Source organism: Helicoverpa zea, chromosome 13, assembly GCF_022581195.2.
Source record: "Helicoverpa zea isolate HzStark_Cry1AcR chromosome 13, ilHelZeax1.1, whole genome shotgun sequence".
NCBI classification, from domain to species: Eukaryota; Metazoa; Arthropoda; class Insecta; order Lepidoptera; family Noctuidae; genus Helicoverpa; species Helicoverpa zea.
The window spans coordinates 9,899,675-9,912,578 of NC_061464.1; the positions used below are offsets into that span (position 1 = coordinate 9,899,675).

The 12,904-nt window shown below is 37.6% G+C and overlaps 4 protein-coding genes across 4 annotated transcripts in view; 3 read left to right on the plus strand and 1 right to left on the minus strand.

The window, feature by feature from the left end:
• LOC124635895 (myotubularin-related protein 5) overlaps positions 1-12,904 on the minus strand; it is a 98,273-nt gene that overhangs the window by 35,608 nt on the left and 49,761 nt on the right. The window contains 5 exon segments of the mRNA XM_047171850.1: positions 9,635-9,819; positions 10,761-10,872; positions 11,481-11,617; positions 12,215-12,323; positions 12,540-12,731. Coding sequence (XP_047027806.1) covers positions 9,635-9,819; positions 10,761-10,872; positions 11,481-11,617; positions 12,215-12,323; positions 12,540-12,731 — 735 coding nt within the window.
• On the plus strand, positions 56-4,199 carry LOC124635894. The gene is made up of 3 exons (XM_047171849.1): positions 56-628; positions 927-1,088; positions 4,016-4,199. Exons 1-3 carry the CDS (start codon positions 494-496, stop codon positions 4,178-4,180), a joined length of 462 nt encoding a protein of 153 aa, XP_047027805.1. The 5' UTR covers positions 56-493; the 3' UTR covers positions 4,181-4,199.
• LOC124635888 lies at positions 4,923-7,029 on the plus strand. The gene is made up of 4 exons (XM_047171844.1): positions 4,923-5,017; positions 5,463-5,618; positions 6,062-6,223; positions 6,713-7,029. Exons 1-4 carry the CDS (start codon positions 4,943-4,945, stop codon positions 6,929-6,931), a joined length of 612 nt encoding a protein of 203 aa, XP_047027800.1. The 5' UTR covers positions 4,923-4,942; the 3' UTR covers positions 6,932-7,029.
• Positions 7,610-9,303, plus strand: LOC124635891. The gene is made up of 4 exons (XM_047171847.1): positions 7,610-7,741; positions 8,226-8,381; positions 8,537-8,698; positions 9,069-9,303. The coding sequence occupies exons 1-4, from the start codon at positions 7,667-7,669 to the stop codon at positions 9,243-9,245; spliced, it is 570 nt and encodes a 189-aa protein (XP_047027803.1). The 5' UTR covers positions 7,610-7,666; the 3' UTR covers positions 9,246-9,303.

Sequence of the window (12,904 nt, forward strand, 5' to 3'; positions counted from 1 at the left end):
CGTGAAAGCGTAACAGACAGACAGAGTTACTTTCGCATTTATAATATAAGTAGCGATTGCAATGGGACTGCCCACTGCAGGGCACAAGCCTTCTCACACAGAGAAGTTATGAGTGTCGATCACCTCGATTGCTCAGGATGGATTGGCGATTTCAGACTTGAAAGTCTAGTTTTTCGTAAGATGTTTTCCTTCACCTTTACTCAGTCCAATGGCTTGTATATTGTATATTATATTGAATGTGTCCAAGTACTTTTACAAATACATGTAAGTTAGAAAAGTGACATTGGTGTTTGAGCCTCATCAGGAATCAAACCTTTACTTGAGCAGCTGGTGCTTTAACCACAAGGCTACTAACACCTCACTAGGCAAAAGTATGAATGGCAAAAATAATTTCCAAAAGCCAGTAAGAGCATACTACGTTGTGTGTGAGAGCCAATAAACGTTTAACTCTACAGAATTTTAATTATTTTGGGGCCCAGGAAGATGGTTGGTGATGAACATAGCGCAATGCGAGAACCCTGAACAGTACGATTGGGTTTATGAAGTTAGCCGCAAGAAGATGAACCGCACTCACGACAGTTTTGATTTCAGCTTAAAGCTTGATAGAATCTTTAATTCATCGTATGCTGTGAGTCTTACTAATATTTTGACCGCAAAAATATGCATGGATCTTTGTTTCTCTTCCACGCAAAAACTACATACTGGATTTTGATGAAGCTTGGCAGTAAAATAGCTTACACATCAGAATTCCATAAATATAAATAGGCTTCTTTATCAGAGTAAGAAAGTAGTAGAAAAGTTAGTGAGTGCTAGTTTCGCCACGAAAAGAGTCATGTAGTCTGTTAATATAAATATAAGTATACTATTGTATTCTACGTATACCTAAGTTAGTCATGTACATATTTTCAAATAATATTATATTACAGGTGCAGATAGACGTATACCAACAAGTGGATGGCGGCTTCAAATACCACAATACAATAAGAAACGAGTGCGCTTGTGCATTGTTTATGAAATATGCTCAACAGAACATGAGGCGTGGTCTTATGCAGGCCAATGTGGATCCCCCTGATTGTCCTATTCAGCCAGTAATTATTTAATATCATTTTTTACCGAGTAGCAGTTATAATTTTACCCCAACTACCCGAAGAGCGGTTATGATAATACTGTATTTTTTCATTATAACACCCAAGAGTCAATTTTAATGAATGACTTAAACAATTTATTATGGCTTTTACCAATTTTGCAACATTTGAATTTTCAGATAATTTAACTTAAGCCTCCATAAAAAGGAATTTGAAGTACAAAAAATTGGTTGGCAAATGATGGAGTTATGCCCAAATCTAAAAAAAAAAACATATAAACATCCGAATTGAGAAAGAAGGAGGTCCTTTATGGGAAGTCTGTTAGACCAATAAGGTTAAAGAACAATGTCAGACGTCCATAGTAACTTAGGCTCAATAAAAATATTTCATGTACAGTGAAAATTCTTACAGTTTTTTGTGTAGTTTAATGTCAGAAGCTTTTCTATGTTTTCCACTTTTGCATTGAACTTCTCAAAACCAAATTATTCCTAATTATTAAAACGAAAAACCTGAACTCGATAAACAAAATAATATGATATTTTTTTTTGGAAAAGTTCTAGATAACAATTAAATATTTTATAAGAAGTTAGTATTTTATATTTAAAGGACAATGCCAGGGTCTGGGCTCATAGTTTGCCCAGCAATGGGAGTAGTTCCAGGGTGTTCCTTAGTGCACTCTGAACACGTAATGCAAATATTTTTGAAATCGCTCCCTGGGGTCCCGAGGAAAACCGGTTCAAATATTCTCCATGAAGAGTCACTTTACGAGGCCTGAGCCATTTGCCCAGTAGTAGGAGTGGTTGGAATAGATTCTTTACTTCACTCTTAACACGAAATTAAAATATTTTTGAAATCGGTCTCAAGGGTCCCGAGAAAAACCGGTTCAAATGTTCTCCTTAGATAGTCACTTAACAAAGTCTTTGGCATTTGCCCAGTAGTGGGAGTGGTCAAAATAGGTTCTTTACTTCACTCTTAACATGAAATCCAAATATTTTTGAAATCGGTCCCTGGGGTCGTGAGAAAAACCGGTTCTAATATTCCACATGAACAGTCGCTTTACAAAGCCTGTGTCATTTGCCCAGTAGTGGGAGTGAATGAAATAGGTTCCTTACTTCACTTTTAACATGAAATTAAAATATTTTTAAAATTGGTCCCAGGGGTCCCGAGAAAAACCGGTTGAAATGTTCTCCTTAGATAGTCACTTAACAAAGTCTTTGGCATTTGCCCAGTAGTGGGAGTGGTCAAAATAGGTTCTTTACTTCAGTCTTAACATGAAATCCAAATATTTTTGAAATCGGTCCCTGGGGTCGTGAGAAAAACCGGTTCTAATATTCCACATGAACAGTCGCTTTACAAAGCCTGTGTCATTTGCCCAGTAGTGGGAGTGATTGAAATAGGTTCCTTACTTCACTTTTAACATGAAATTAAAATATTTTTAAAATCGGTCAAAGGGGTCCCGAGAAAAACCGGTTGAAATGTTCTCCTTAGATAGTCACTTAACAAAGTCTTTGGCATTTGCCCAGTAGTAGGAGTGGTCAAAGTACGTTCTTTACTTCACTCTTAACATGAAATTAAAATATTTTTGAAATCGGTCCCTGGGGTCCGGGTGAAAAACCGTTTCTAATATTCCACATGAACAGTCGTTTTACAAAGCCTGTGCCATTTGCCCAGTAGTGGGAGTGATTGAAATAGGTTTTTTACTTCACTCTTAACAAGAAATCAAAATATTTTTGAAATCGGACCCAGGGGTCCCGAGGAAAACCGGTTTAAATGTTCCACATGAACAGTCTGTTTACAAAGCCTATGGCATTTGGCCAGTAGTGGGAGTGGTCAAAATAGGTTCTTTACTTCACTCTTAACAAGAAATCAAAATATTTTTGAAATCGGTCCCAGGGGTCCCGAGAAATTAATCTGATAAGACTTTTCTGAAAAATAAGTCTTACTCATATGTATATAGTCAATCTGAATGCTCAGGATCTCGCTGTCAGGATCCAGTACTGGAAAATGTTGGAATGGGTTATTTTTTTTTACTGTAATTTTCAGATAAATTCTAAAAGCGTTGGATTCTAATAAGAACTGACAATGATTTTCTGAAAAAAAGGCAATTACCGCAATATTTTTGAATTTACGGTTTAAATCTACAAGGCGCCTGCGCTAAGAGCTATCTTCTAGAAAAATCTTATCAAGACGAATAAAATAAGCTCAAACATGAGGTAGTTAGTAGATACGTTGAGGAGTTCCCTCGTCTCTCTGTCGTCTCCATTGTCAGGTCAGATCTTAACCTCCACTGTTTTGTGGTGTCTGAGACATATACCCGAATGACAAGGTTTTACTCGATATATGTCTACAATTTTCGAGAGTCGCTCCCGATTTTTTTAGAGATTCCATCACCAGACCCTGGGCCGGATGACAAAGGAAGTAAGCCCTTTCAAACAATAAAATAATTGTTGAAATCGGTTGGTAAGCGAGGGAGTTATGCACGTACAAACGTAAAAAGAATACAAATGAATTAAGAACCTCCTCCATTTTTGGAAGTCGGTTAAAAAAAAGTTGTCGTGTACAATCCCTCGTATTTGTCAATGAATATAATTCATTTCAATTAAGGTAATAAAAGTGGAATAGTTAAGAGTTCGTAAGCTTATTTTATGTAATATTGAATAAGAGTCAAACCATTTTTTCTCAAGACTCCCAGGATAGATTTCAAAATGCTTTGGTCTGGGACCTAATATAAGCCTATGGAACATAATACACTATGCAGTTACTGTGGGCAACACTTGAGCCCAACTTCCATACAAAGAATAGCATTGTCCTTTTTGTAGTAAAGAACTTTGTGTCCGTGAGAATTTAGTTTTAAAAGTTGATTGGGTGGGCCGAAACCTGACATTGTTCTTTGTAATTGTATCGATATTAACAACCAAATAATATTTCAGGGTGACATAACATTGAAAGACTTCGTCATGGACTACAAGGAGCTGCCCAAACTGGGTGTTTATGGAACATTCCAGACAAACCTGTACTTATTGTACGAAGGAATCAAATACTTCTGCATACAAGTCATTCTTAACTTCGATTTACATGATAGCGATTGGTTTTAATAACCACCATTTATTGTTATAAATATTTATTGTTATAAATAATAGTCAATCAATAAATATGTTTTGTTACATCTTAAAATTATTTTTATTCAATCCTTATTCTTTCAAATAATTTGCTAGTTACCATCATAAACACATTACCTGTAAAAGTACTGGAACGACTTGAAAAACTCTTTAGGAAGGCTTTGGGATACTTTTTGCCCTGGCATGCTGCCTAGTTCCCACGTAACGCGGTCTGAGAAGATTCAGATTACTATAACTTAAATTAGTGCACGATTTATATCTGAGACTTGGACTTCATATGATATGTGTCAAACATATAAGTAAAACCGAATCTTACTTGCTCATCCTATCCAACTATATTGATGCCTGCTATTTAGATGCCACTGAGGCTTTTATACAAACTTGAGCGATAGCAAAATGTATGTAATTATTCGTTTTGTTTTCAACCTTTAAAAGTGGGAGTATGCATCCTCTTTCCTAAACTCAAGTGGTCCTTTTCGTTTTCGCGGGAGTTGTTTGTTATTACTTGTAAATGGTAAAATAAATATGTAAAATAAAAACTTCCCCGCATCGGCACGTGTAAGAACAAACAATAAAATAAAACAAAACCCTATAATCAAACTCTAAACGTCGATAAATGCTATTAATTTACTTCAGAGATACAATCGAAACATACATTTGTCATGTCATACGATATTTGTACGAATGTATTTAAACTGTAGCAAATTCACAAGTGCTATAGTTCGAAGCAAATGTAAAATGTTGAAATGTTTCTTGCTTTTGGTGGGCATCGTGTGTATACCTCTGGCTCTTTGCCTACGAGGCCTCATATTGGTAAGTAAGTAGCTGGTAAGTTAAAATTCTTACAATAAATTCTTAATTTATGGCTGTTTAAGGCAGTTAAAATCATTAGAGATGGCCACATTGAAGAAAGCTCAAATTGATGGGATCGGACCCTATAATATATAAATACTTCTACCAAGTCCCTCATCTATTCACGATCCTTGAACTGCCTTCAAACGAAAGAGAAGATGACTCAAATAGAGGAAATAGAGAGAGCACTTTTATAACCATTGGTGTAAGTGTACTATAGTTGCAGTGCAATATACATCTACAAAGGCAATCAAAAATTTTCAGATAGCCCAGTTATAAAGAAAGGTTTAAGACCGTAATTTTTATACGGGCGTGTGTAGTTTATACAGGACACAGGTTAAACCACTGACGGAATCTAGTTGCATAATAACGCTCTTTAAAAATTGAATCTACCCTTTCCTTCCAGGGTCCAGGCCGATGGCTGGTCCTCCACATGGGACATTGCGAAAACCAAGAACAATACCCGATGGTCTATGAGGTCACGCGCAAGAAGATCAACCGTACCCACGACTGTTTCGATGCGCATATGATTTTCGATATAGATGTCAACACGTCTTTTTCCGTAAGTATATCCTAATAATCAGGAAACATTATTTTTCATCGTTTATTCCCGAAAGGCTCCGAAACAAGGCCACCAATCTGAAGAATTATTTCACTGTTGAGAAGCCAGACTATCCTCGAGTAATCCTCTACTTGTCGGGGTACTTGAAGCTTTCAACAAAGAAAAAACAAACAGCTAAGAACATTATATAACGTCAATTGATACTGTATTATTCATCTTACTATTTACTTCTTAGGTATATGTCATTTTCGCCATAAACTGTAGACTTTGTTTTTAATTTAACAGATTAATTTGATATTTCAAGTGTTGTTAAATATAGGTTTAATAAATTTCGTTAAAAGAGATGTACCCCTACGGATTTTAACCGGAAAACTTCTCTTCTCTTGTTTGAATCGTTTTATTACACTTAAGCATAAGTTTTTTTTTTTTTTTTTTTTTTTCAGATACAAATAGACGTGTTCCAAGAAGTGGACGGTGGGTTCAAGTTTTACGAGACGATTAAGGACGACAACTACTGCGCTTTCCTAATGAGGCATGCAGGAGAAAACATGAGAAGAGGACTCACTCTAGCTCACATCGATCCACCGGAATGTCCTTTTTTAAAGGCAAGTATGTCGTTTAACGCGGTTTCACACCAAAACTACTGAATCAATTTAAAATACACTTAAGGAAATAGAAGGTCTAAGCTCTAGAGCCCGAGAAAGAACAATGAACATAGGCCAATTTTTAGGTTTTTTCCAGATTGCGAAAAAGAGGTATAATGTCTGGGGCTGCGGGATTGTTCAAAACAGTTACCGCGACTCTAGTACATAAAAGACCTACGAACAAACATGATGGGTTTAGTTAGTCAGTAAGAGTCACACTCTCTCATCGCTGCTAACCCACAGCGGGAGGAGTCATAAAAAGGGGGTTTATTTATCGCGCCTATTTATCCGGAACTTCTCATGGGCGAAACCGCTTGGTACAGCTATTAGGGTATATTTTATCCGGGTTCCGAAAATAGTTGCCCCGGGACGCGGGTCACAACTCGTTCTTATTTATTTTTATTTTTTTCAATTTTACATCTAAAAGAAATACTTATGTATATATTGCAGGGTGAAGTAATAATGAAAAACTTCGTGATGGACTACCGAGAGTTAGCTAAACACGGCGTCTACGGTACTTTCCTTGCCAACCTATACTTCATATATGAAGATTTGAAGTATACCTGTGTGCAAACTATCCTCAACTTTGATGAGTACGAGAGCGATTATAATGATGAAGAGGAGGAGGAGGATGATGATGATGAAGGCCTTGTTGGTAAACTATTGTAACAAACCGCAAATTAGGCAAAATATAGGAAACATTCACCGTCTTACCACATAAACTTTCAAACGTCAGTTTAAGACTTGTCTAAAAAAATGACAGATTATAACGTTGACATATGGTTCATTTTGCAGCCACAATTTTTATAGACAAGTGTAAAACAGATGTTTAAGTTTTTGTAGTAAGGCCATAAATGTTTTTAAATAAACTAGTGACAGTATTGGACAATTTTTTTGTGATGTTATAGAGATTTAAAATAAATTAATATTGTCTTGAGAAATATGAGTTGTTTCTATTAAATTATGTATTTAATTAAAAACAAAAACGGCCAGTGGGCAGTTGCATTTTGTTTAAAGAAAAAATCATTAGTATTCAGTGATAATTGATCTTTTTTGAATGTGATTTTTTATTAATAAATATTGCAATTTATAAAACATTTTCTTCCCTATAATTCAATCTTACTTTATCAACCAACTCTAAAAAAATAAGTTCTCAATTCAAATGACTGCTTATAGACACAACTACTATATTTATACACCACTTATGTACCTATATGTTACCATGTGTGCCTACCCACCATAAACTTTCAAACAATAGTGACTTATCAAATCATCTAAGTACATAAACCAGTTCCTATATTCACATAGTTCATGAGATATTATCAATATGGTCTATAGTCATGTTATGGGATATTATTTAATGTTGCGCAAATATGGAGTGCATTCAATACATGGGTGGGCAAGATGTATGTGTCACGTTTTTTGGTATTCAGTAGCTGTGTGTTTTTGGTTAGAAGTATTGGTTTTGAAGAAGTTGCGGTAAGTAATTTTTATTAATTTATTATTGATGTTATTAGAGGTAATTATTTGGAAAGGTAAAATTTTGTAGTGTCTTAAATTGCTTATGACTATTTTTTAAAAAGTACGTAACTTCTAGAAGTCTGGAACATCTAGAAAGTTGAGAATAAAAACGAGTATAAAAATAAAAGTACAATTTTGGAATATTGTAATTAATAAGCATAGTTACTATTTTTTATACATCTTAAAAGTGGAATTTAATTTTATTTAATACTAGCTTCCGCCAGCGGCTTCGCCCGCGTGTTGTGTTGATAAAAAGTAGCCTATGTGTTAATCCAGGGTATCACCTATCTACATACCAAATTTCAATCAAATCGGTCCAGCCGTTTTTGCGTGATTGAATGACAAACATACATCCATACATTCTCACAAACTTTCACATTTATAATATAAGTAGGATAAATTAAAGGACATTTAATATACTTGTTTTTTCTGTCAATTCTAGGGTAAAGGCAGATGGTTAATGCTAAACATTCTGCAGTGTGAAGATGCCGACGACTTGGAATTTAACTTCGATCTAACTCGCAGGAAAATAAACCGAACGCATGACGCTTTTTCTTTCAAAGTCGACTTCGATAGAGAAATTAATGAAACTTATGGTGTAAGTTTTTAATCGATTATCAATCGTTTCAGTTTTTAAGCGCATATACAACAAAACTGCGCAAACCTTTCACAATTTTGCACAAATTGCGCAACATCAATCCATCTTTTTATAACATCAAATATTAATTTTAAGTTATGTGCATGATGTTTTAGATAGAAATAGTGGCATACAAAGAAGTGGACGGAGGTTTTAAGTTATACCACCAAATGCAAGATGAAAGCTTCTGTACCTTTGTCAAGAAGTATACCGGAGACAACTGGGAAAAGTTTTTCAAAATGGCCAACATTGATCCTCCTGACTGTCCTATAAAACCGGTAAGTCCTATTCTCACCTTTACTTTCGCAGTAAAGAATATAACTTGTAGGTAGTAAAAAATAATCGATATTAATGCCAAACTTGGCAAGCTGAACGGTTTTTGAAGAAATTATTAAAAACACCCATATTTTAATTTTAATGTACATAAGGGTGGCTGACCCAAAAGGTTGTATCTGAATAGATAGTTTTTAGGAGGTTCTCAGTTTTTCTAAGAAATCCATTCGGATTTCTCCTCCTCCTGTTTTAAAGTCGGTTTTAAAATCTAGAAAAATGAGGCTTTATTGCATCTATGATTTCATGAATTAAAATTATAGGTACCTTAAAGCAACAACCATAAAAAATAATGTTCAATACTGTTTCCAATTCCAGGGTGAAGTAAAAGTGGTTGACTTCATATTGGACTACAAAGAACTAGAAGAGACCGGTCTCTACGGAGTATTCGACGCATCTAACTACATGCTGGACAAGGGGCGCAGGGTCGGCTGTGTGAGACTGCTAACCACCTTCGAGAAAGATGATGACGATGACGATGATGACGACGATTAAACTTTTAAGATGTATGTGTTAGAATGATTTTGTTTTGAATATACGAGATCGTGTTGTATTGTGTTGTTTTAAATGCCTACTAGATGTTCCCCGCTGTGCTTTAGTTTTGCGGTACTTAAAAAAGTATCAAGTTTGTTTGAAGACAAAATAGTATAATTATCCCTAAGGGTACATCTACACGGTCCATGTAGCTGGAGCAAGTTAACAAGTGACAAGAGCACGCAGGTGGGTAATTTACCTTGGTACATGCGCTAGTCAACTCGATCCGTAACTTTCAAAATGCATGTAACCTGCGCATGTGCCTCAACATGCGCAACTATTTACTCCGCGCAGTAGCAGTTTTCTGTTGAGTTTTGGTACATGATACACACTGGTACATTACAACGTACCTGACGACGAGCTCGAACTGATGGTGCTGCAGCAGATGCTTGTTGCTGGGCAGCCGCGCCGCCAGGTCCCGCACGAGCGCCGCGCGGGCCCCCGCCGCCCGCAGCGCCCGCACCACGCCGGGGAGGGACTTGCGGGCGTCCGCGTAGCGGCACTCGAATATCGCTGCTATGCATGACCGAAGAACCTGCGGATATAAAAATTACACTTTCTACAGTGTTGCTTAAACGAAACTAAACCCAATGGTTCAGCAATAACAATAAATATTGTCGTATGTGAAAATTGTTTAGTAATGGCATCCAGACTGGTGCCATGGCGACTGTTCTTGAAGGTCACGCTTGGCGACCACCGCCACCAATGCTGGATTACCTATAGGCCATTCAGCAACTGTAGCAATAGCTACAGGGTCCGCGCCTACGTGGGCCCTGCATTTAGTTCCAACTTGAAAGTCTTAAAGTTCCATGCTTCCGAACTAACATTCCTTTTACGCTATTTCACTTCTCTTTAGCGAGAAAATAACTTCTTTTTCAGACATAGAAGGCCCCACAGTAATTTTACCACGGTACCCATGCTTCCTTCGTCAAAAAAAAAAAACGAAAAAGTCGTGGTGGCCTAGTGGGTAAAGGACCAATCTCTCAAGTATGAGGGCACGGGTTCGATCCCAGGTTAGGCAAGTACCAATGCAACTTTTCTAAGTCTGTATGTACTTTCTAAGTATATCTTAGACACCATTGGCTGTGTTTCGGATGGCACGTTAAACTGTAGGTCCCGGCTGTCATTGAACATCCTTGGCAGTCGTTACGGGTAGTCAGAAGCCAGTAAGTCTGACACCAGTCTAACCAAGGGGTATCGGGTTGCCCGGGTAACTGGGTTGAGGAGGTCAGATAGGCAATCGCTTCTTGTAAAGCACTGGTACTCAGCTGAATCCGGTTAGACTGGAAGCCGACCCCAACATGATTGGGAAAAAGGCTCGGAGGATGATGATGACCCATGCTTCCTTAATCCGGCACTGGCCACCACTAAATTAAATTACATTTCATCATCTGGTCAGATAATGCTCAAATATGGCTTAAAAAACGAACCTTAAGTTACTATATGTATAACGAAATACACCAAATAATATTATACCTCTAATCTCCTAGCGGAGTTGGTGAGCAGTAGGTGTCCGTAGTCGGAAGCGCCGGAGGGCGGCGCCGCCGGCGGCACTATGCGGGCTTGTGGCGGACGCAGCGCTGTCAATCTGAAGATAATACATAAGGTTATTTTAAAAGTGATAGATAGATAGATATTCTTTATTAGGTACACCAATATTACATTTTAGATCTTAAACTAGTTAAAGTAGGTGACATAATGGGCGGTCTTATCGCTAAGAGCGATCTCTTCCAGACAACCTTAGGATGGATTGAGACGAGAAGGAAAAGATTATATGGTAGGCAGTTAGGCAAAGTGTACACTGTGACAACTTAGTATGGAATATAAGGACTCACTTGTGATTGGTATAAAGTTTTATTACGGAAAATCGATTTATTTGTTTATTTATCCATTTATACACAGTAAACATATAACAGAAGAAATAATTACATAAAATAGTACAAAGGTAATGCTTATTTCTAATGAAATCTCTTCGAGGACATCCGTAGTAGGATAATTAGAATACAAAGATGTAGCGTAGAAGAAGTACAAAAAGTCTATTAAAGAATTTAATAGTTTATTTTCTAGTCGGGAATTAAATAGTCTTTAAATAGTTTTCGCCAAAAAGCAAACAAAAAATATTTTTTTGTCTTTTTTTATGATGGAATAATATTTATTTCGGCTAGAATGCCTGACAGGGGAACATGATCCACATACTTGGGGTTGCTGGCACTCCTCTGCGCCACCTCCCGCATGACGTCTCTGACGCGAGCGGCGTCGAGCGGCGGCAGCGGCGGCTGGTGGATGCGGGACGATGCTCCCTCCGGGGGACGCAGGATGCGCTGCTGGAATGCCTGACAGGGATAGAAGTTTTTTTATGAGGCAACACGAGACATGTATAAAAATAAGGCCGTTAAAAGTGGACATGATTCTTTGCAAAAAAAAAAATCTTCAAAATGCCTAAAAACAATCTTCTGGTGATCTATAAAGCGCTTAGAAACCAAACTAATGTAGCGCGGACCTTATCTATTGCCCCTCCGCGCCCCTCTAGGCTAAGACGCGCGCCGGCTCGCTACCGAAATTAAAAAGTGGAACAGCCGCGCAGCTTTTGCGGCGCGCGCGGAGAGCCGACAGTGACCGACTAACCGCGAAGCACGACGCATGCGCTCTGTTGTTGACGGACGCCCGCGTCGCTCGCGTGCCGCTACTTAAGGTCCCTAGTATTAAATATATACGTGTGTCGTGTGTGCGCATTATACGTTTATGTATTTACCACCAATCGTTTTTTTCAATCAATCTCGGAACGAAGCCCTACTATACTAATATTAATATCAAAAATCATTTGACCCAAGAATTTTAACAAAAACTTTGGCACCATGGTAATTTTTTGGAGGCAATTTTCAAAATTATAGGACTGTTGCTGAAAAGGCGATGTATGGGCCAATAGTTACCTGTGGATTTGGATTTTCATTGAGATGCAACTGCATTGCTAAGTCTTGTAAATGCTGCAACTCCAACTCTGGATTTAACGACTCTAGTCGCTGTTGCTCTGGAAGATTTCTGAAACATTACAAGACGAAAAATTTTTAACTTTGAACCTTGTGCCTTATAACTTAAGATTCAAAATCATTCTGACTGTATGAGAGTCAGTACGACGCCAAAGAAGTCGGTTTTCACTCTCCATACCACTTAGGAACAAAATCTGACAGCCTGTCATTATCACCATAAAGCTGTGTACCTTATGTTCTACAAAATAAGACTCAAAATCATACTCACTGCACTAACTCGTCCCATATGTCAGTTGCCCTCCAAGGTGGTCCCCTTTCAGCCACCAGGCCGTTAAAGAACATGGAATCTAACAACCGGACTGCAAACTGGCATTGGGAAAGACCGCGGGCTCCTAGGAAACCCATCTTGTGGAAGGTTAGAACGGGGGACGGGTGAATACGGATGATTGTGAGGCAGTGCCTGGAAAAGAAGATTTATTTGTATTAGTAGTAAGTTAGTTTACTGATAATATAGGTACACAAAAAGAATGAGGTAAATTGTATCATATATCATAATATTATGTATTTCCAAAACAGAGCTAAACTTTGCAAAATTTCATCCATTTAAACTGGACGCTGACTCCAATATAGTTG

Excerpts from the sequence above, each read along its gene's own strand:
- LOC124635894 (XM_047171849.1), top strand. The coding sequence starts at position 494 with ATGAACATAGCGCAATGCGAGAACCCTGAACAGTACGATTGGGTTTAT. Across the intron at positions 629-926 it reads TCTTTAATTCATCGTATGCT|GTGCAGATAGACGTATACCA; the intron begins GTGAGTCTTACT and ends ATTATATTACAG. Across the intron at positions 1,089-4,015 it reads CTGATTGTCCTATTCAGCCA|GGTGACATAACATTGAAAGA; the intron begins GTAATTATTTAA and ends ATAATATTTCAG.
- LOC124635888 (XM_047171844.1), top strand. The coding sequence starts at position 4,943 with ATGTTGAAATGTTTCTTGCTTTTGGTGGGCATCGTGTGTATACCTCTG. Across the intron at positions 5,018-5,462 it reads GCCTACGAGGCCTCATATTG|GGTCCAGGCCGATGGCTGGT; the intron begins GTAAGTAAGTAG and ends CTTTCCTTCCAG. Across the intron at positions 6,224-6,712 it reads CGGAATGTCCTTTTTTAAAG|GGTGAAGTAATAATGAAAAA; the intron begins GCAAGTATGTCG and ends TATATATTGCAG.
- LOC124635891 (XM_047171847.1), top strand. The coding sequence starts at position 7,667 with ATGTATGTGTCACGTTTTTTGGTATTCAGTAGCTGTGTGTTTTTGGTT. Across the intron at positions 8,382-8,536 it reads AAATTAATGAAACTTATGGT|ATAGAAATAGTGGCATACAA; the intron begins GTAAGTTTTTAA and ends ATGATGTTTTAG. Across the intron at positions 8,699-9,068 it reads CTGACTGTCCTATAAAACCG|GGTGAAGTAAAAGTGGTTGA; the intron begins GTAAGTCCTATT and ends TTCCAATTCCAG.